Source organism: Gopherus flavomarginatus, chromosome 6 (assembly GCF_025201925.1).
Source record: "Gopherus flavomarginatus isolate rGopFla2 chromosome 6, rGopFla2.mat.asm, whole genome shotgun sequence".
Classification (NCBI taxonomy): Eukaryota; Metazoa; Chordata; order Testudines; family Testudinidae; genus Gopherus; species Gopherus flavomarginatus.
Genome location: NC_066622.1, coordinates 105,747,407 through 105,771,153, shown reverse-complemented (window position 1 = coordinate 105,771,153; position 23,747 = coordinate 105,747,407). Strand labels below are relative to the sequence as shown.

The 23,747-nt window shown below is 41.5% G+C and overlaps 1 protein-coding gene across 2 annotated transcripts in view; it reads left to right on the top strand.

The window, feature by feature from the left end:
- Window positions 1-23,747, top strand: part of PANK1 (pantothenate kinase 1) — a 36,640-nt gene that overhangs the window by 5,764 nt on the left and 7,129 nt on the right. Inside the window, exons 2-4 of one of the 2 annotated variants that reach the window (XM_050959598.1) lie at window positions 9,599-9,951; window positions 19,373-19,626; window positions 23,559-23,735. In XM_050959598.1, coding sequence (XP_050815555.1) covers window positions 9,599-9,951; window positions 19,373-19,626; window positions 23,559-23,735 — 784 coding nt within the window. Of the gene's footprint in view, window positions 1-9,598; window positions 9,995-19,372; window positions 19,627-23,558; window positions 23,736-23,747 lie in introns of those variants that run through there. The other variant, XM_050959599.1, reaches the window with a different exon arrangement.

The following is a 23,747-nucleotide window of genomic DNA, read 5'->3' as shown; positions in this document are numbered from 1 at the left end:
TGACGAGGAAATAGTAGTTAGTAGTAAGCAGTAGTTAAATCTCACACAGCTACACTAGAAGTGCTCTTTGCCAATGGGAGAGAGCTCTCTCCTATTGGCATAATGAAACCATCTCCGCAAGAGGTGGAAACTGTTGGTGGGACATAGCGCTGTCCATACCAGTGCTTAAGTCAGTGTAACTTACGTTGCCAGGTTATTTACAGGGTTATTTTCATCCCTGAGAGACAGAAGTTATACTAACATGAGTTGGTAGTGTGTACAAGCCCACAATTAAAGCAGTAGCTTTCCAGCCTGTCAGTCAGCCTAAGCATCCTCAATGCAAAAAGCCAACTGGGAACCAGATTATGTAACATTCACTGGATAATCACAGTTTTAAAGACAATCCCTTTTGTGTCCTATTGTTGCTGTGAGACCATTTAAGAGGTTACAGTGGCTCTGAGAGCTATGACAGAACCAACGTGGAATAAATTCTCCCAAGTGCCAGGTTTTAGCTGTTTGTCTACTCTATAAAGTCAGTAGGAACCTTGTGGTCCCCTGCCCAAAATTCTGAGTACATGCTACTCCAGAGCCATCCTTCTATATTTGAGGGTTTTTTAACCAGATACCAACTGGATGCAAGTGTAAAAGGAGCCACTTAAGGAAGCCATACTACCAGGGCCAGCTCTACTGTTGTTGCCGCCCCAAGCAAAAAAAAAACAAAAAACCCGCTCGGACTGCTGCCCGAACTGCCGAAGTGTGTGCAAAAAACCCCCCAAAAATCCACCTCTTGTACTGCCGCTGCCTGAACTGCCAAAGTACGCGCAAAGAAAAAAGTGGCCCCCGGACTGTGCTGCCCCAGGAATGGACGGAATGCTGCCCCTTAGCATGTGCTGCCGCAGGCAGGTGCTTGCTCCGCTTGTGCATGGAGGAGGCCCTGCATACTACTGTGTCAGACTCTGTGGAGAGGGTATGACCTATGACTGATTACACAGAGGTCCATGAGTTTCCCTACAAATCTTGGGACATTCATGATGATGGAGGCCTGCACCACCCACTTCTTTTTTGGGCTTTCAGGTCCCTCCCATGAGACAACATGTTGAGACAGACACTAAGGGCTTCAAGTCTTGTGGAGTTTTCTTCTTAAATTGTGGCCTTCTATGGATTTTTCCTCATAAGCCATGATCTGGCCTCTGGATTTTGTTTTGGATTTTTAAACTTCGTGATGAAGTTGCATGTTCATTAATGTTGTATGTCCAGATTCCTGAAATGAACAGCTTGAAACTGAGACTTAAAAAACCCACACTTCCTACTTGCTTATCAAAAATGTAACATTGTTTTATTCAGTTTTTAGTAAAGTGCAACACTTCTAGCTGGAAATAATTTGAAAAATGTGAAAAGTACCTTTGTGTTCTAGGTACTCTATCTAGTGAGTCTGATTGAGTTTCTATTCCTAAGGAACACGTTATATTTTGAGGTTCTATTTTGTACTCTTGACAACTGCTAAATAAAATGCAAGAATGTATTTCTATATTTAACTGCATGGTTTTATGATTTCATAATTCTGCATAGTAATGTTTGTATAGGCTCAAGTATGTATGGATACTGAATAAGAGTTACTATATTACCCACCTTGACAGATTTCAGCTTGGTAGCCATGTTAGTCTGTATCAGCAAATATAACGAGGAGTCCTTGTGGCACCTTAGAGACCAACAAATTTATTTGGGCATAAGCTTGCCCAAATACATTTGTTAGTCTCTAAGGTACCACAAGGACTCCTGGTTATATTACCCATGAGTGAACCTTTCCCCCAGATAGCCCAGCTGCTGGTGTGTATCAGATACCTTCTGTTTGCTTAGTCGCATGCTTTTGCTTTGAAATGTCAAAGAATACTAGATGGATTTTTATATACAGGTAACAATCAAATAAGTTCTTGACTCAGTATCTAGCATTACCGTTATACATTTAAAAACTGTGTTAATGTTCACAGGGGGGAAAACAATTTATCTAAGTGGGCACACCAGTTCTGCACCAGATTGCTGTTCTGTTCTAATATTTTTACTCCATTCTCTTAGGTGTTTATGACTCATAGTAGGGCTTTCTATGTCAATTCTATGCTTTTTAGGACTGCATTTCACTTTATTAATGTATCCTTTGTAACCTACTACAATGCAGACCTGTAGCAGAGTTGTCTCCTCTTGCTCTTTTCCCAAGGAATGTATATTTGGTGATGAGATTCTTTAGGAATGGATTTCCCTTTGCTCAGCAGACTCAATTAGCAGTTTAACTATTCTCATCATGCAGTTTTGTTTAGCTGAGGATAATCCCATTTTTGATAGTTTAAAGAGTATAATGCTCTTACAGAGAATTCAGTGATTTCCTTATTTCTTGTATAATAAATCACACCTATCCAAAATATTGTAGCAGTACTTATTATCAGCAAATAGATTTGTCAGCATTATTTGTAAATAATTTTTGATAACTCAGTCACTCAATTTTTAAATTCTGGAGTGCCTGTGACACACAGTTTTAAGTAATTAATCTATTCGTGTTTAGTTTAGGGACAAGTGTCAAAATATTGAAATTAAAAGTTGTGTCTACACTTGTATTTTTCTTCATACTTCAACTTAGTGGTTGCATCAGTGGGGACATTACTATAAATTAGCTGCAGTCATTGTAACTATTAAGTTGTGTAAACCTGCATGTACAGAAGACACAGTAGATAAAAGGCCAGCTGTCTGTCTGCCTTAGTGCTCCTACTATTGATACCACTGGATGTAGTGCTACTGTAAGAATTTGAAGAAACATCAGATTTTTTTGTTTGTTATTAACAATACCAGTAAAAGAGCACAGTTTTGCCAAAAAAGTTAATTTGTTAATTGCTAAATCCTTTATTCAGAATGCAGAGATGCTGATAATGATTCTTTGCTGCCTTTTTACACTGCATGTTGTTACTCATTAGTATCACAGCTGATGGATTTTTGTGGGAGTTTTCAGACTCTGGAATTTGGTGTGTTCCCTATTGTAGTCTGTTATACAGTCACTGTGCTTCTATTTCTCCACCAGACAACCAGTGCTAGACTCTGCAAAGGAAACAGTAAAGCTGTGCTTCTGCACTATTGAAATATTAGTGGCTATGGGTTGTTTTTTTTAAAATCACACTTAAGTTTTTACTCTGCCCCAGAGTTGCAGGGAAACTGCTCATGTTCAAGAACAAACATTTGTTTGTTTTTGTCTACAGGTGTTAGCCTGGCCCATAGCAGAGGGAAAAGAGGAGTGAGGTACATGGAGAGAAATAAAACCAATGACCTAATAAAAGAGAGACATAGTCCCATTTAGGCTTTTTTTAAAAGTGGGTAGGCTACATAATTATTGCCTCCTGTATTATATAAATCCTGTCAGATGTTGATGATCCTGTTGATGACAATATTTGTTCACCTCAAATAATACAGTTTTTTTCATTCTACCTGTTAATGATTCCGTGGAATTTCCAGAAACTGACTTGTTGGGACACCTCATCACATGCACAACACTAGTCATGCATGAAAACCTAGTCACTGGTTTCTCTGTTTACTATTTGATTCAAAGCTCTCATGCGCGTGATGAGTGGTATCAAGTGAGTGTGTTGCCCCTGCCAATCTTCAAAGTGCTGACTTCTTCATTGGCCCCAGTGCTGATGCTGTGAGCTTCCTCACCAATAACTGAGGACATGTGGCACATCAGGGCCTCCTTAGACAATTGGCTTCAGCCTTAGGTGTATAGGCTGAATTTGTGCAGGAGAAAACACATAAGCTAGTGGACATTCTTCAGTTTCTGATCTCAGGGAGCCAATGAGAGGTCATATCAAGGGAGGTATGAGTCCATGCTTGAGGGCAAAGATGTTGGATCTCATGGGCAGGAAAACATATTGGACTGCCGCCTTACAAATGCAAATTGCAAACCAGCAGGCATTGCTATCCAAATAAAATAATGTGACCTGGGACTCTGTAGCCAAGTTTATGGACAAGTTACCCAAATCCTCTACAGAGGAGTTCAAGGCATTTGTTGTGGAGTTTGGTTGCAAAGATTTATTTGTAATCGGCCCTGCACGTAGCTGATATGGCTGCCAGAGTTATGGCTTTGGTGGTCACTATAAGCATTGTAAAATTCAGGAGTAGCAGCAGCTAGCCAACAGTGTGGGGAAGACCTACATTTCAATGGTCAACTTCTATTCTCAGGCAAAATGGATGAGACTTTACATTCTTTTAAGGACTCCCAAGCAAATCTGTGCTCTTTGGGGATTTATACTCCAGCAACAAGGATGCATAATTTTGGCAGTTAGCAGCAGTACTGCCCTCAAACATATTTTAGGCAGACATCTTACCAACTGAGACAAGACTACTCCAGAAAGAGGAATAAGTTTCAGAGGAGGAGATCTTTAGGGTCTAGTTTAAGCCAGCCACTCTGTCCCACTCCACCGTCAGTCAGGCAGTCTATTTGCCTTGCATATTGAGAGCAGCAGACCAGTTGTGAACATCTTAACTTCATCATCTCAGTTTAGGGACAGGTTTTTTCACTTCTGCAGTGCTTGGGAAGCGATAATGACTGACGGATGGGTTCTAAGCAGTCTGGGATTGGGGTACTCCATTCAATTTTTGTCTTCCCCTCCATCCCCTACCTTTTTCAGGGACCCTTCTTATGAGTCACAGCTTCTTCAGCAGATTCATGCCTTCATGTCTTCGCATTCTTAATGATTGGTTATGTGACAGGGTCAGGCCAGATGGCTACAAGAGAGTGGTGGAAGGTAGATACATAGCTCCAGGTTAAGCAGGTCCCTTTTCCCTGGGTAAGGTAATGGGGACTATTCCTGAACACTCAGGAACTTTCTAGAACTAATTAAGACAGACAGGCTAATTAGGGCACCTGTAGCCAATTGGGAAGTTACTAGAATTAATTAAGGCTAATCAGGACATCTGGTATAAAAAGGCTCTCACTCCAGTTAGTAGTGTGTGCGTAAGGAGCTGGGAGTGAGAGGATGTGCTGCTGGAGGACTGAGGAGTACAAGCATTAACAGACATCAGGAGGAAGGTCCTGTAGTGAGGACAAAGAAAGTGTTGGGAGGAGGCCCTGGGGAAGAAGCCCAGGGAATTGTAGCTGTTCCAGAAGGCACTCTAGACAGCTACAGTCCACAGGTCCCTGGGCTGGAACCTGAGGTAGACGGCGGGATCGGATTCCCCCCAAAACCTCCCAACTCCTGATCCAACACAGGAAGATCTCTGAGGCTAGCAGAATCCACTAATAAGTGCAGGACCCACCAAGGTAGAGGAGGAACTTTATCACAGTTAGTAAGAAGCAGATCCAGGAAGTGAATCCTTAGTCATGTCCAATTCACAGTGGACTAGGGATGATCCTGCACAAAGAAAAATCGACTCTAACTTAGGGCTGTTGCGTGGTGTGTGTTTTTTTTTTTTTTTTTAAATTAATCGTGCAATTACAAAAATTGTTTTGTTTTTGAGTACAGTTTTATGTAACAAAAAAAATCTACGTTTGTAAGTTTCACTTTTATGATAGAGAATGCACTTCAATACTTCTACCAGGTGAACTGAAAAATACTATTTATCATTTTTATAGTGCAAATATTTGTAATAAAATAATATAAAGTGAGCACTGTACACTTTGTATTCTGTGTTGTAATTTACATCAATATATTTGAAAATGTAGAAAACATACAAATATATTTAATTTCAATTGGTATTCTTTTGGTTAACAGTGCAATTAATTGTGATTAATTTTTTCAGGTTAATCATGTGAGTTAACTGTGATTAATCAACAGCCCTACTCTAAACCCAACCCAAAAATTCAAGTTCATTGGGGCTCTACAAATTCAAGGGCCTTTCTCCCATGTGAACTATTCCAGGCAGTCCAGTACCTATGTCTGGACCTCCGATCACATCCTTCCACAACAGCCTGTGAAGGCATATGGTTACTAGGCCATATGGCTGTATGCATTTACATAGTATAGCGTGCGAGGTTGCATCTTCATGCCCATCAGCAATGGCTGAGGATAGTCTGTCATCCAAGTTGCCAATCATTGGACAGTCTTATGTGAGTGCCCTCAGAAATACTGGACTCTGTGCAATGGTGGATGGAGCATTGTAAGGAATGTTGGGGGGTGGGTCCCTTTGTCTGTCCTCCACCAATAAGAACATTAGTTACTGATACCTACTCAATACGTTGGGGGGGAAGCATCAATGTTAATTATTGATTCAGGGCTTGTGGGTGGAACAGGAAGCAACTGGTCATGTCAGTGTGCTGGAACTTCAGGCAATATACAACACCTTCCGGGACCATATATAAGGAGCAGCAGTGCATGTACTCCAGGATAGCACTACAGCAATGTGTTATGTGAACAACAGGGAGGAGCCCAGTACAGCCAGCTTGGTCATAAAGCAATGAAAATTTGGCACTTTAACATAGTGTGTTGAGGTCCATTTTCTGAGAATGGGGTGGCATCCCTTCTTTGATTGACTTATTTGTGACAAAAGTCAACAGAAAGTGTTATCAGTTCTGTTACTGAGTAGAAATCAGCCTGGAGTCCCTTTCCGACGTGTTCCATCTGAATTGGGAAGAGAGCGTGATGTTTGCCTTCCCTCATATCTTTCCCTATATTCAAGGAGGAGCAGGAATGCTTGGAAGTGCTTCAGGAAATTCTGCTTAGTTGTAGAAAACCAGCTACAAGACCCATCTATCTGTCTACATGAAAATGATTTTTGATTTGGGCAACATTTGAGCAAATTCAGCCCACGTCAACTTGGATTCAGGATGTTTTGAACTATTTGTTGCATTTGAAATCTTTGGTCTTTGCTCTTAGGTCCCTGAAGGTTCATTTGGCTGCGATCTCAACTTTACATCATCCTGTCCAAAGAAAGTCTGTATTCTAAAACTCCCTATAATGATTTTCAAAGGTATTATTCACCTTTCTCCTCCAGTGAAGGAAATGGTCCTCTTGTGAGGCCTTAGTATGGTGCTGGCGTCTGCTTTTTGACCCAATAGCAACATGCTCATAGGCTGTCTGCTGGGAGAGAAGCGCCATTCTTGTGGCTATAACATCTGCAAGAAGAGTCAGTGAGATATAAGCCTTAATGGCAGATCCTCCATATGCTCAGTTCTTCAAGAAAAAGGTGGCTTTAAGATCACATCCAAAATTTTAGTTCCAAGTGGTGTCTGTTTCACCTTAATCAAGTTATTTTCTTACCTCACAGTTAGGGTCCTACCAAATTCACAGTCCATTTTGATCAATTTCACGGTCATAAGATTTTAAAAATCGTAAATTTCATGATTGCAGCTATTTAAATCTGAAATTTCACAGTTTTGTAACTGTGGGGATCCTGACCCAAAAAGGAGTTGGTGGTGGGGGAGGGAACGTCGCAAGCTTATTGTAGGGGATGTTGTGGTACTGCTACCCTTACTTCTGAACTGCTGCTGGCAGCGGCACTGCCTTCAGAGTTGGGCAGCTGGAGAGTGGCAGCTGCTGGCCGGGATCCCAGTTCTGAAGACAGAGGTGCCATCAGCAGCGGGGCAGAAGGCTGGCATGGTATGGTATTGCCACCCGTACTTCTGCGCTGCTGCCTTCAGAGCTGGGCGCCTGGCCAACAGCCACCATTCTCCGGACACCCAGCTCTGAAGGCAGCACAGGAGTAAGAGTGGCAATACTGCAACCTCCCTAAAATAACCTTGTGACCCCCCCCCCCCCCGCAACTCCCTTTGGGAATAGAATCCCCAATTTGAGAAATGCTGGTCACCCGCCATGAAATCCCTATAGCAGTGGTTCCCAAACTTCAACAACCTGTGAACCTCTTTCACTAAAATGTCAAGTCTCGCGAACTCCCTCCTAAAAATGACTATTTCCAGGGATTTTCTCCTTTACCTGGAGTATAAATTATAAAAGCAGTGATCTTGGAAATATAAAAGTTGTTTTTATGACATGCTTATTACACACTATTTATTATTATTTATCATTGCTGTATTATTATTACATTATGAAAACAGCAACACTCTTCCAGGATCTCACTTTCGTACCTTGGATCACTTCGAATAAGCCTGTTATAAAACAAGGCTCCTGTTTTTCATCAGGGAGTATCAGATGTGAAACAGCATGAAAGTATTTAAGAAGGCAATTCAGAGTTCCTCCTACACAAGCATTCAGGTCTTGATTAGTCCAGGAAAACCACACACATTACAACAAAGCTTAAACTTGTTCTTCATTATCATTTTAAAAACAATACTAGCTGCCTATTTAATTTTAAAGCTGCAGAAAATATCCACCTCCCTTTCCATTTCTTATAAGAGTGTTGAAGTTTAAATCTCCTCAGTGTAGTAGATATGCTTACTTTGATCTGCTTAGCTCTTGGAAGTCAAGGGGCTCCAGGCTGCTGGCCCCGTGCTGCCTGGGATCCCTAGGGATGCCTTTATCCACCATTAGGGAACGTTTTCCTGAGAACTCCCTGTAACATTTCATGAATCGCAGTTCAGGAACCACTGCCCTATAGTATAGGGTAAAAGCACACACAAGACCAGATTTCACAGGGGGAGACCCAATTTCGCGGTCCGTGACGTGTTTTTCATGGCCATGGATTTGGTAGGGCCCTACTTACAGGTGGGAGTACTTTCTCATCCACAAATAGGCTGCTCTACCAAATTGGCTGCCTGCTGTTCTAACGCTTAATGTTTTTCTACTGTTGATAAAGCGAAACCTTTGTTACACTTGGCCCATGGTGGAGGTGACGGAAAGGTGTGCTGCAGTCTGAATAGTAGTATTTTCAGTGCATACAGATCATGAGGAACAAATAGTACACAGAATCTATGTCCAGAAACGGGTTTGGTTTGAGGGATGGGCTCATGAGTTTTTAAGCACTAAAATAAAGTTTCACTAATTCTTCTAATGATGTCTCGAGATCTTGGAGTTAAAACTACAGTGCTGGTGTTTTCTTCCTTTCTTTTGTCAAGAAGAAAATGTGCCATGCCAATATGGCTACTTAGAAAATTTAGAGCAGCTGGCCTGTCTAGGAATCTTAGCTTCTGCACTTTTGTCGATGTCAAAGATGGGAAGGCAGACACTATTTCTGGAGAGCTTGTTTCCCAAATGAAGAGCAGAGTAGGACAAAGGGGAGAGGAAAGGGAATATAGCTGTTATGCACTGCTGGAGTGACTCTCAACTTCACTCTCCTGTTCCTTTTTAATTTCTCCCCCAATCCATTTTAATTCACAATGCTAGGATTCAAAGTAGAGGAAATTCAGTAAGCATCCTATTTGAAGATGTGGTGATCTCTAATGCCAAGTAAGATAGATGATTTCAGTAATATATTCATAACATCTGATTATATTTCTCTGAAGAAAAATATGTTTTGGGAAGTGCCTAGAGATTCGTTTTTCAGTTTCTCTGAAATTTTGTTTTAACTCTGAAGTTTCATGAATGAGCTCTGATCATGTCCAATAGGTGCAAGTGTCCAGCAGTCCTTTAGAATCAGGCTCTGATCTTGTAAACTTTGCTAACTTGAATTTCAGTTCTGTAGATACTCTAAGTAATATGATAAACTAAGATATTTATAGCACCTCTTTCTTTTTTTCCCCCCCCTTTCCTAGCATTTCCATGGTTCGGAATGGATATTGGTGGAACATTGGTTAAACTGGTCTACTTTGAACCAAAAGACATTACGGCTGAAGAGGAACAGGAGGAAGTAGAAAACCTGAAAAGCATTAGGAAATACTTGACTTCCAATACAGCCTATGGTAAAACTGGCATTCGCGATGTCCATCTTGAACTGAAAAACTTGACCATGTGTGGACGCAAAGGGAATTTGCACTTCATCCGCTTTCCAACTTGTGCCATGCATAGGTTCATACAGATGGGTAGTGAAAAGAACTTCTCTAGCCTGCACACTACTCTTTGTGCCACGGGAGGCGGGGCTTACAAGTTTGAAGAGGACTTCAGAACGGTATGTGGGAAATGCACATAATCTCACTAAGGAGCATCTATCTGTGAGTCCTTCTCCAAAACCAAATATAGGAGAATCTTTCTATTAACTAAAGTTTTCAATAAAATTACCTCTTTGTCACTCCTAGATGGTCATTTTTTTAACTTAAAGAATTGCTGATTGGGAAGAACTATTTAGAACAATACTTCCTTAGGGTGAGAGACTTGGTGGATTGATTTTAAATAAGCAAGCAGTCTTAGGATTTAAATAATCGATGATAATCCTGTTTTTCATTTGTGCTTTTTAGTTTTTTTTTAGTTATTAAAGAGAGCTTGATTCTCTTTGTTTGGTAATCCATTAAAACATGTCATCAGTTTGCAACTATGTATATAGCCTTTAACACTGAATTTGGTATTTTTTTTGCTAACTAGGGGGATTTATTTAAGCAAATACATTTTCTTATTTACTAGATGATTGATTAATTTTTTTACTTGTGACTTGTTTCAAGGTCAGTTTGGATAGAAATTAATTCAATTAAAAATGCACCTGAAAGCATTTTAAAATTATGATTTAATGAGTTAAATAAGGCTACTATAGATCTGCTAGATACATTAGAAAATTTATCAAAATATGTTTTGCATTTAAAACCAAGTAATTTATTACACAAAGGAAATATCCGTTGTTAATGAATTGAACTAATTGTTTCTGGTCACCATGTCCTTCAGGAGTTTAGAATTAGATCTCATCATCACACCTAGTTTTCATTCTTAGATTGGCAGAGGAAAACAAGCTTTCCTCCTTTTTTCAAATCCCAGTCAGCTTCTTAACTTTGAATAAACTATAGTCATTGCTTTTGAAGTAGTTGAATAAACTTAAATGAATAAAATATTCTCTCTCTATCTGAAAAAGGCTGCCAAAAGCTGTTAGAACTGCAACAGACGCTAGTTTCAGGTCATTAGTCAGTGCAAACAAATACTGCTTAATTAAAAAAAAAATTATTTAAATGATTTTAATAGATTATAGTAAATTTAGGCCTTTAACAAATATCATAATTTCAAATTAAATTTTAAATGAATTTATTTTTTAAAAGAAAAATGTTTATATTTAAAAAATCTGATTTTTTTTTTTAAATCATTGATTTTTTTTGTCCAACCTGATGAGAAAAGGGGGAGGAGCTATTTCTGTCCTACTCTACCCTTTTGCAATCTCTCGATGATGGATCCATTTGTTTTGATCTCCAGTGAACTGTACTGTGAGTCCGGTCATGGTCGTCACATGCAGCTCAGGAGATTAATATATGTCTCAAATTTCTAAAACTTACAGGTGCTCATCTTGTGTTCTGGGCACCTATCCCATACACTAAAATTAATAAGCAAAGGACTTCCCATAAATATGTTAATCTTGGCCCACTCTCTTCTCATCAGCCTTTCACAAGAGGAGGAGAAGAAGGAGAGAAAAAAAGATGCCATTTGCAGCCTGCCGGGAAGGCTAAAAAAATCTTGGCTCTGACAGCTTGAGTGGATGGGGGAAGTGAGTTTCAAAACAGAAGACCCATCCCCTAGAGAAGGCCCTGCCAGCAGCTTTCTGTCATTTGTATTGAAGGTGCTCCAGTGCCCCTGCTAATCTCAGCTGCAACCTCCTGTCACAGGGAGAGAGCAATTAGGTCCTAAACCAATGAGAGCTTGATAAGTTAAAATCAACACTTTGAATTCCACGCAGAAGCTTGTTAGAAGCCATGGCATCCCCCAGGACACAGGTCTGAAGTACTGCCAATGTGTAACATCACTTAGTGCAGAACTCTGCAGTCTGCTTATTCAGCTTCTGAATCATCCTGAATTGTATCCATCTGTACAGTACATTGTGGCAATGTATTTTGAGCCTGATAATAGTGGCAAGGTCTACATCAGAGAGAAAAGATTGCACAGTGGCTTATTTTGTCATGGACCACAGTTTAAGAATCTGTGTCCTGAAGCACTGAAATGTCATTCTCTGAGTTTCTTGCACACCTGATACTTTTACACTCACACTGTAATGAATTGTAATGTATAACCTAACTATGGGGATGTATACAGCAAAAATTTAGATGCATCCTTTCATAGAAACAGTGTTTAATCTGATTGCATGCATGTAAATCCATGGAGCTATGTATATTGGTAAAATGCTTTATTTAACTTCTGTAGCCTACTTTTGTATTTTTTCCCCTTATAACATTCATTTTTGTATTTCATAACAGTATTTCTAAATATCCATGAATTATACTGTCTAGTTTCCTTCAGGATTGCATAGCTGTAGCAGGAAAGCGTCTGCCCTATTATTGCAAAATAACACTTTCATATCCAAGCAGAAATGTAACTTTTAGTATTGCTGCTGCTTTCTTTTATTCCCCAAAGAATCACCAATACTTGCCTATTCGAGAATCGGGTTCCAAATCTCCCTTCTAGCTTTAAATATTTTCCACAGATTTGATCTCGAATACTCTTATTCCTTCCTATTATCTCCATTTCTCAAATATTAACTTTTCAGTTCCCCATTTTATATCTCTCCACAGTGATTGGTCCTGCTGTTCAGCCTACTCCTCCATCAGTTGGAATAATGGTTGCTACAGTCATAAAACAAAACAGGAAGCTGGTGAAGATTTCTTAGAAAGGGATGATATGTTCTTAATTTCAGGTATAGGTGAAGTGATGACTGGATACATATTACTATTATACAGATACAATGTTACTACCCCATCCAATCCAGATGTAGATGTGTAATTAAAACAATAAGTGACTAAATATTACACTGAAAATAAAACGATTCCCTTACCTCAACATCTTCAAAATGTTAGGAGCTAAAACATCATTTTAAAATCAAACTTTATTTTTGCCCAAGTTTATGGGACCACCGGAGAAGTGGTATAGTATTGCTTCTAGGGCCTAGAAACACTTTTCCTGCATTATTGATCCTTGCCATAGTGTCTAAGCACTCCCCACTGGTTTCCACAAATCAAAAGGGACAAAGGACTGTTGCATGTGATCAGCAAACCTCATCCAGAATCTCTGTCTGCAAAACTGGGTGGCACTCAACTGCAGAAATTATACACTTGTACCTTCTTCCTAGATACTAGATTCAGTAGACCAGAAAAACTAGAGCTACACTGAAGAAGGTTGCCTGACTGAAAGCAGTCCAGTACCATCACCAAATAGCTCACCATTTGGAGCTGTTCCAATTCTGAGTTGCAGAGGCAGAAACTTAGAGGTGCTAAGCACCTGCAATTTCAAAGAAAATTCAGAGGGAACTGAGTTCTCATCACCTCTGAAAATGAAACCTTTAGTTGCAAAAACAGGGAGGCAGGTAAAAATCTCCTATGCCACAGTCAGCTAGATTTACTGTTTAGTCTCCCTATCTGACGTAGGCCGTTTGTAAACCCTGGTGATTTAGGACAGTGCAGGAGAAAGGAGTGCCTGGGGATCATCCTGTGTCCTGGGCAAAAATGATTGATAATTCCCCAGGCGATTGCTGCCGTGTTTCTGGCATTTGAGCATTCTTCCTTGGAGTTCTAGGATCCAGCTGGATTCATTCATCTCTTAAGCCTATTTCTGTGATTTCACTTATCAGCCAGAGGGCAATATATAATCCTTTGAGAGGAACATGAACAAGAATGAGTTAGTAATATGGTAGAATTTTGAGCTTGGCCTTTTCCCTTCCTTCTTGAATGATTTTACTGGTTGCATTTACTAGCAGGCAGCACTGCTGTTCCTGGGAGCTAGCTGTGCTGGCAGTTTTTCTTTACACAGTTTGTCGCTCAGTTCTGACTATTTTTCATTGGTCTGTATTAAGTCAACTTCTTCATGAGTAATAGGTCACAGGGTAGCTGGATCATGTGAGTAGACCAGGCCCAGCTCCCTGTTGTCAGTATTTATTAGGCCCAGCTGAAGCAATTAAAGGTGGAGAGGGCTGTACCTGGAGTGAAAAAGGCCTGTAAGAGGGTGGGATGAGGAGGAGTGATTGTAGCAGACTGAGCCTGGGGAGAGGAACCACAGAGGAGTAGGCCTGAGTCCTGTGGTAGCTTCCTGGAACAAGGGGTCAGGTGCCTATGGAGGTCGCCCTGCGGGCTGGTGTTCCAGAAGGGAAACAGAATTGGCTGAGAGCAGAGCTGGATATGAGAAGGGAGCTGGCAAGGACTGGGGTGCTGCAGGTGGCAGGATAGGCCATGAAATCCTACGACAAAGGGAGAGCTGAGGAACTGGGGGTTTGGGAAATTTTTGTGTGTGTGTGTGGGGGGGGTGGTCTGTTACATGCTTATGTTTTGGATAAATAAATTTACTTAAAAGAGACTGGGTGTATCAGAGAGTCCTCGTTAAGCTGTGGAGGAGCCCTGCCATGTCACCTGTGGTGGAAAGCTGAGGTACTTTGGCCCTGGTAAAAGGGAAAAATTAGGTGGAACTTTGGTGCCCAGTGAAGAAGAGGAAGTCAGAGGCAGGGTGCTGCAGAGTGACCCTTCGCTGTGAAGGGGTGCTTAGGCATCAGGTTCCCTATTTCAGGTTATGTCTGTAAAGAGGATATGGGATTCTTTGCTTGCTCACCTGCAATATAAATCTAAATCTAAATATAAACTCTTACTGTCACCATCACCCTTAGCAGCCAGGAAGCTCTGGTGAGAACAGAGAATGCTCCTTTCTTCGCTCTAGCTTCCAAAGGAGGTTGAGGGAGAGAGACCTGCTATCTGCAGGCTGATATAAAAAATGGATCCTCTCAAGTGAGGATGGAGGTCCAGGAATAGCACCTTGGTAGGTATCCTTGCCACCTCCCCTTTCTCTCCAGCTTGGATTGGGACTGCCCTTAAATAGTGGAACTCCACCCATCATTCGTGTCAGTCTGTTGCTAGTATGGCTTGTTCTTTGACTTGTAAGTGTATGGGTAGATTTCCAAACTCTGAATGGGGGTGAGTAGGAATGAGGTAAACTAGAAGAGAAGTAGGCTCAAAGAGATTTTTGTGGGGAGGAGGCAGAATATTAAGGGAGGAAGTGGAGAAAACCATTCTAGCAGGGTGTGGGGGAGAGGGAGATCTGTTATACAAGAGAAAATGGAAAAATTAGAGTGAGGTCTGGAAGAGAGAGAAGGCATAACAAAAACCAGAACTGTAGCAAGTGGGGCTATCGCAATTGATACAATTGGTTTAAAAATGCACTTGCAAAATATTAAATATTATAAATAAGTTTACATATTTCCAAGAAAAGCCCAGAAAGGAACAACTGTAACTTTAAGCTATATTTAGATAGGATTCTAAAATTCAGATTTTGTATAGAACACCCAAAAAATTTGTAACGGTTTGAATTGATTTTGAAAACACAAATACAACTGAATTTGTATGTGTCTTTTTGACTTCATTTAGAAAAGAAAAGTATACTCATCTCTGCCCTGGCAGGTCCTACTGAGACCATATATTTCCTTGCAAATATTTCAGATTTAGCCATTGATGTTCCTGAACTGGGCTGAGTCATCTTACTCTTTGTTATTGGAGTGTGAGGGCAGGTCTACATTTAAAACAATGCAGCTGCACCTCTGTAGTGCTTAAGTGAAGACAATCCTACACTGACAGGAGAGCTTCTCCCATTGATTTAGCATGTAGTGGGGTGGGAGGAGGGCTAGGTTGGTATAACTATGTTGCTATGGGGTATGGATTCTTCACACCCGGTGTGATGTAGTTATACCAATATAGCTCTGTAGCGTAGACCTGTCCTCAAACACATCATTTACTTGCAAAGAATTTTCTACTCTGATCCAGCATGGTCAGACTTTCCTGTGGATAATTACTTTACTAATGTCAAGGACTTAAACCTTCCCAAAGATGCAAGAAATGTTCCCCTATACTGGGGGGGAAATCAATCAGTAAAGGCCCCATTCACAGTGTCAGCTGTCACTTCCCTAGTGACAACTGTCTGGTGTCATCTCTTTCTCCCTGGAGTCAAGTCAACTTATACCCCTCTTGGTCTCCCTTTGTTCATTATTACACCTGCCAGAAAGGCCTTGATGAAAGCATTTGAAAAATATAGTCTTTGAGCAGGTGTACTATATTTGGAGGTGGGCATGGAGATGGAGTAGTCTCTGTTCTGCAAACAGTGGCTTTTGTAGAATCTGTTGACTTTTCCAGGACACCACTGTACCCCACTGTCTAACCCTGGAACCTGCCTATCTTTGGAAATTACCTATTTTAGGGAAAGCATAGAATACGGCATTGCTCCCTCTATAATCACACTAGTTTCCAAGCTTGAGATAAACTTATCCATAACTTCCTACTCCTGATGGTTATTCAGGCCTTCTTAAGAACCTCTCTGTTTTGTGGCCATCATAACTGTTTCCAGAACACTCCAATAAAAATGTAATAGGAGGTCCCAAACAAAGCCATTTGTGCAATGCAGTAACAAAAACCAAGAAATGACTCCCACTTTAAGTAAAACTCACTGTAAATTTCACAAGCTCCAATCTTTCCCCTCAAGAGTCCTGCTTGTTTGTTCAGCTGTTTCATTCTCCCAACCTAAAATTAAATTTGTGTGTGTTGTGAGCTGGGGAGACACTACAATGGACAGCGGGATCCTTGTTATCAATAACTTCCTGGGGAAGGCAGCTTCAGCCAGAGGGGAGCTGGCTTTGTACATTCACTTTCTCATGTGAAAGAGATGATAGAAGGCTGGAAAATATCAGCGAATGCACTGAAGTTACAGGAGACCATCCTTATTTAATGTAAAAGCTTTCACATAAATCTTTGACCTTTATTATGCATTGTGTACGAAACTTTGGTTCTTTTTCAGCAAAACTGGGTCTTGGAAGGTTGAAGCCAGGATGGATCAGAATGTGGCAGGGTAGAATGATGTCACCAGAAAAGAAACAGACCTACTCAATACCATGGTTGAGGTCTAAGGCATCATCTATTTTCTGATGTGGACAAGCTACTTGAGTCACTTCTATGAAGAAGGATAGATTTTGGTTAATGAACAGGCCTGGTTCTCTTTCTCACGCTACCACTGACTTATAGTATGATATTGGGCAAATAAAGCTTTCTGTAATTCAGTTCCCTCACCTGTAGAATGTGAGTAAGTAATACTTACCTCATAAAGGTGTTCTGAAGCTAAAATAATTAATGATTATAAAGAACTTTCAGCCTGCTAAATTGAGGGGCAAAACTTGTGACAAAATATGTTTTGTAATGAGGTAAAATAATTGTTCTCTAGTAATTTTTTTGCTGGGAATATTTTGTGAGAAACAGAGCAGAGGAAGGACTTTTTTCAGATGATTGTGCAGCAATTGACCCAGCACAGACACCTGAAAGCAGGGCAAATTCCCATTTCCCTGTTAACATGGATTGAAACTTTTTCATCCCCGGGGTGCAGTGAGCAGATCTGCTAGATCCTCCTCTATTTCCCCTACATTCCATTTCTCTCTAATGGGGCTCTTGATGGATCCCAAGAGTCACAGAAATTAGAATTTTTGCTGTCAGAATCATAATTTTGTTCCCAACATTCTTCTTGATATTGATACTTCAGGTTGTTGTTTCATTCTTAGGGCTGTGTTATACATTTCATTATATGAAGTTGACTTATTGGAGAGAGACAAACATTTACAGATGATGATTATGGTGCAATGTTGAATGAGATTTTAAGTCCACAAGTTTTTGAAAGTCAGAATAAAGGGTCATATAACTACTAATTATGGCCCCTTGTTAATACATATTATATCAGATGTTTATTATGCAGCGTGTTCACACAGCACTGAACTGTGTGTGATGTGAGTTACAAATAAAATGTATTGGAAAGTAACTATATTTCATTCTACTCCTTCAGTAATAGAGAAAAGTGAATTTTCCTTTGCTATTTGTGCATATTGCATCTGTCTACAGATGCATCTACAGTATGTAGTATTTTGCCTTCCTGCATCTGTGGTGTATGACTATGTGAGGAAAGATCCTTATAATATATGCACATATTGGAAGAGGGTTATGGTTCCAGTAGGAAACTTTACTCTGAATTTGGAGCAATTAAGTTAACCTCGGGATTGCATTTAGCAAAACAAGAAAATTATTTCTTCCATTATTAATGAGGAATGGTGGGGTTCATCTTAAACTGTCTCAGGATGGAGCACATCTTTTCTGGTTGCTGTTCATTCAACTAGAGAAGTGGCAATCTAATAACTGAGGATTGTTCCAAATCAGCGTGTTTATAAAGCAGCTTTAAGGCTAGTTTTATAAAACTTCTTTAAAATTTTAGTTTTTCCAGCTCCTTTTAATTCTCCTCATTCATCATGTAAACAGTACAACCTAGTGCACCTGAGCAAGGGATAGTTATATTTTTTTTATCTCTGCATCCTTCCCCCATGTTGTTTATTCTCCTGATATGGACTCAACCCCTGTGTCATCTTGAAAGAGAGACTTTCCACAGAACTGTCCTATTATACAAGCAGGAAGCAACAGTCAGTCTGAGCCTATTAAGTAATATGTTATGACAAACTTGAGTTATGGGTAGCTTCTGATGTTTCATAGGAAAACATTCTTTTCTAGAAAAAAATTATTTTATATCTCTTCTTGCCATATTCTTTCATTATCGAGGATTATTTCTGTGCACGTGGGATTAGTTTCTTGCATTTAAATCATGGAGATAATGACTTCCAATATGTGTTTTCATGAGACATCCTAAACTGATCCACCTGTATAACCTAAGGAAGAAACAGCTTTTTAAAATCGGTGAATAAAAAGGTGCTGTAGAAGTGTAAATCCGTACTAATAATTCTGTATTTTGTGATGTGCCAATAGCACATCTTACACATTTAATTTTTTTCCCTACTTTCTGTTTCATAAAGCCTGGACCAGGGGATGGTGGTATTTTAGCTATGAAGTTACTTAAGTTTAGATTTCAATGAAGTGTTTGATTTGAATGTTTGAATAAATAGATAACTGCGTCCTGGGAAATGCTGCTGTCTATGCATGTCAGATACCGTTAAACAGCTGCAGAGTAGGTTTCCTTGTTTAATCTGAACTCTGACTTGGTGGCAGCAGTTTGCCGTGCAAGTAGTCCAGAAAATCTCTTTAAGGCAAAGGGAACCTGAAGCCTGTACTGCAGTGATTTTCAGCTTGTGGTCCGTGGACCTCTGGGGCTGCAGACTGTCTAAGATTTCCAAGGAGATCCGCACCTCCATTCAAAAATTTGAAGGGGTCCACAGATGAAAAAAGGTTGAAAACTGCTACTGTACTGTATAGTACTGATTATTTTGTAATATGCCTGTTGTTGGGCAGACAACAATCCACTTTTACTTGACTTCTGGCTTAAATAGAACTTTGGCTACTTCAATAGTGACACATTATGCAACCCAAACAGTACAAAGTGCTTCATCAGAGCCTTTTGCCCTTCTCTGTGTTCATGTGTTGAACTAACAAATGTTCATTTATTAACTTCTTGGTCTCTTCCAGATTGCTGACCTGCAGCTCCATAAACTGGATGAGCTGGACTGCTTGATCCAGGGCCTGCTGTATGTTGATTCTGTTGGGTATAATGGCCAGCCAGAGTGCTATTATTTTGAAAATCCCACGGATCCTGAACAATGTCAGAAAAAGCCTTACTGCCTTGATAATCCATATCCAATGTTGTTGGTTAACATAGGCTCAGGGGTCAGCATCCTAGCAGTGTATTCCAAGGACAACTATAAAAGAGTTACAGGGACCAGGTAAGGATGCTATATATATGGGGTCAGATTATTGTCACTTCCCTCACTGTCCCTCCATAGAAGACAGCTTGGAGATACATCAATCCATTGCAGCTGCTGGAGAGCCTTTGCCAGGGACCTAGGGACCACAACTGAATTTTTAAGTTGCCCTCTCCTCATAGAGATGCTTGCATTGTCAAAACCAAAATACTACATTATTTCACTTGCTGTTGACTATTTAAGTACAGCAGTGTGGAATTAATTTTTTTAATTATATAGAAAAATTACAAGAATTATACAAAGTATCAGAGTGGTAGCCATGTTTGTCTGTATCCACAAAAACAACGAGGAGTCAGGTGGCACCTTAAAGACTAACAGATTTATAGAACATATCTAAGCATAAAATATTATAGCAATTCATACATTAGGGAATGAAAATATTCCTATATGTGATGAATATTGGAAGTAAGATTAATTAAACTAAAAATTTGGTGATGGGGGTGGTTTTAAATTATTGAAGCATTTGCTAACATCCTTTTGATTTTTTTCTATTAATAGTATGAAGGAAATATGAAGTTTGGTACAGTAGTTTGCAAGTTGTTTAATTCTCTAGCAATGATCATTAGATATCTCCTTCTTCAATTTTGGGGGCGTAGGGGGTTCGGCCAGGGCTTGTCCCGCTCCGGGGCAGCGGGGAACCAGACGCGTCACTACTTCAGTCAGGTATGTCGGGGAACTAGCCTGGCTGTACAGCAAATAGTCAGCAGCTCAGGCCCTCAGGCAGGGGCTGAACAAACAGTTAAACAACAGGCCCAGGCCTTGGGTCAGGGAGGGGCAGTAGAGAGTTTGTGGCTCAGGCCCTCAGGGAGGGACAGAGGAAACAGTTTGAGAACAGGCCCTGGGTCAGGACGGGGCAGTAGAAAGTGGCTCAGGTCCTCAGGCAAGGGCTGAGCAAACCGTTAAATAACAGGCCCTGGGTCAGGGCGGGAAGGTAGAAAGGCAAGGGCTGAGCAAACAGGTAAATAACAGGCCCAGGCCTTGGTTCAGGGCGGGGCAGTAGAGAGTCTGTGGCTCAGGCCCTCAGGCAGGGGCAGAGCAAACAGTCTGAGAACAGGTCCTAGATCAGGGCAGGGCAGTTGGGTGGCAGTCGGGGCACAGGCCCTCTCCACTTCGTCCCAGCCCGGGGCCCTAGCAGCAGCAGACGGTCCACTGCTGTGTCAGTGGGGATCCTGACTGCAACACACTGACATCAGCTCTAACTCCCCCTCTAGAGGTACCTCCGTTGTGACGGTGTCCTCCACGGAATCAAGCACCATAGGCTCCTCTGGGTACCCGAAGAGCGGCAGGCTTGGCAGCTCCTCTGGGTAACTTGCCACTGGCCGGCTTAACAGATTCTCCGGGGTCTGGTCGGCTTCAGGCCTCGGCTGCTCTGGCCAATCCTCGAGTCAGTCGCCAACTGCAGGAGTCTCCTCACCGGGAGCTAGGCCACAAGCGTCTGGCTTCTCCAGTAGCCAGGCCTCTAGTGAGCTCTGTGGTTGGGCTTTTGTACTTCCTGCCCTGCACCCTGACCTCTGGGGAGCGAGCACAAGCTCCACTGGCTCCGCCCACTTTGGCGTCCAGAGGGGCTCGTCCCTCTCCAGGGCGGCAGGGAAGCAGACCGCCTCGTTACAGGGGCATTTGGCAATATTTCTAATTGTATTTGTTGTTTTCCATGACACCCCCTTCATTGTCAGTTCCTCATTCATATGAAAACCTCCCAATATTGCATCTTTTCTCCCACTCTTTTAATGAGTAATCTGTGGCAATGCTTTGTTGCCTTCCCCACTCCTCTTTTTGATTGATGTAGGGGATATTTAACTCACTAATGTTCTGTTCTTTGTAAAACTTGACTGTATATTCAGACCTATGGATAGATTACTTAAACACTAAAGGCACACTGAACCTTTCACTGTTTTTTCATTACACATAATATATAGAATATGTTTTTGACTTCAGCCTATATATATAGATGTGTGTGTTCTGTTTTTTTCCCCCCATGAATAATATATTTTCAGTCTGGTTGTACAGGAGACCTTGAAAACTCCTTTGACTTTAGCATTCTATAGTTTTGAACTATTTGTCTGTTTCTCAGTATACAGTACAAACAACGAACTGATAGTAAACACCCTTTAAAGCTGTCGGGCTTGGATGTCTTGTTAGACACCATAGCTCCATTGACTTCAGCAGAGTTGTAAGAGGAGAATCATGCCCACGATCCTGAATGTTATGTGAATAATTTTTAACTAATTCAAAAATCTGAATGATAACAACATGAATATTTCTTATTGCTTAAACATCAAACATGCTGTAGTGGTACTTTGTTGTGAATATTCAGATCTGAGATTATCTAAATGGTTCTAAATTGACCTAGATCAGCAGCAAGTAACCTTTTGTGGAATGAATTAATAGTTCATTTTCTAGATGGACAGCTGTCCATTCCATAGAAATACTGTCCCACTTTGGACTCATTGTCACTCTTGTTTAAGCAAAAAGGTCAAGGAGTGAATAGGTCAAGCTATTCCGTCATTGCCTTGACTTAGGCATGTTGACAGGAAAGTTTGGAGAAGTGTGTGCATTCAGCTCAGCTGATGTAATATATGAGGATTGTCATCTCCAGGGCTCTCATGCTGCACTGAGTCAGGTGCCCCAGAGGATTCAGGGGGCCTGGGTCTTCGGTGGCGGGGGCCCCCTGTGGCTGAATTGCCGCCGAAGACCCAGCCCTTCAGCAGCAGGTCCTGGGGCTGAAGAACACCTCCTCCTCCCTCTCGCTGCCAAATTGCCTCCGAAGACCCGGCAATGCGGTGGAGGGGTCCTTCTGCCCCGAGACTCACCGCCGTGGGTCTTCGGGGCACTTCGGTGGCGGGTCCCAGAGGGGAAGGACCCCTCCGCTGCCGAATTGCTGCAGAAGATGCTCTGGGGGCCCGGGCCCCGCAAGAGTTTTCCAGGGCCCCCGGAGTGAGTGAAGGACCCTGCTCCAGGGGCCCTGAAAAACTCTCATGGGGGCCCAGGGCAAATTACCCCACTTGCCCCCACCTCTGGGTGGCCCTGCACTGAGCTCACATATAAATTCAACTTTAAAAAATGTTGGTGCTCAGCTCTGTTAAGGCTGAGGTTCATAGATCTCGAGTTGTTTTGCAAATATTCAACATCCTAAAATGTGTGTGATCAATATGCATTATTTTATTTACATAACTAACAAATGTCCTGATTATCTGAGCTGAAGCCTGACAAGGCTGCAGCACGGAACAAGCTTAAGAAATGTAAGAATTGCCATGACCCTTGCTGACTTTGGCACCTGTAAGTAACCCTGGCTGCTGCTTGTCGCTTTCCCCAGCTACATCTTGCCCAGGACTGGAGAGCTGCAGTTGGTTTCTAGAATTATAGCTTGCCCCGGGCTGGGAGAGTATCTGGCTGTTTTCTGTTATCAGCTGAGGGATGCTTTGGCTGGGCTGCTGATCCCTTGCTAGGTGCCAGCTCTGGCTGCTCGTTGCCTATTTCTCCCTGGCTTGGGGTGCTTTGGTTGTTGATTACCAATGATTTCCATTCTGACCCTTATGACCAGGGGAGAGATGGCTAGAGTGCTGCTCACAGGTGCTTGAGCTGTAGTTCCAAGTCTATGGCTATGCGTGGGTTTGCGGGAGGCACAATATGCTGTAGGCTGCATCCCTATGATTTGAGTCCTCCCAGCTGGATCTTCATAATTAGAATCCTCGGGCTTCTAATCATGGAGATTCTACTGGGCATGGCTTGTAACTATAGATGCAGCCTAGAGTGTGTCTCCTCATCTTTCCAAATCAGGAGATGTGAACATCTAGACAGGAGCTATGCAAAGAGCAAGTAAAAGCAGGAGACAGAGAATGTGTGGATGACTCTTCTTAGAGCTTCCTGATGCTTATGAACTCTTCTCATTTTAGTCTCGGAGGTGGAACGTTCCTGGGCCTGTGCTGTTTGCTGACTGGCTGTGAGACTTTTGAAGAAGCACTAGAAATGGCAGCTAAAGGAGACAGCACCAATGTCGATAAACTGGTAAAAGATATTTATGGGGGAGACTATGAACGATTTGGCCTTCAAGGATCTGCTGTAGCATCAAGGTACATATTTAA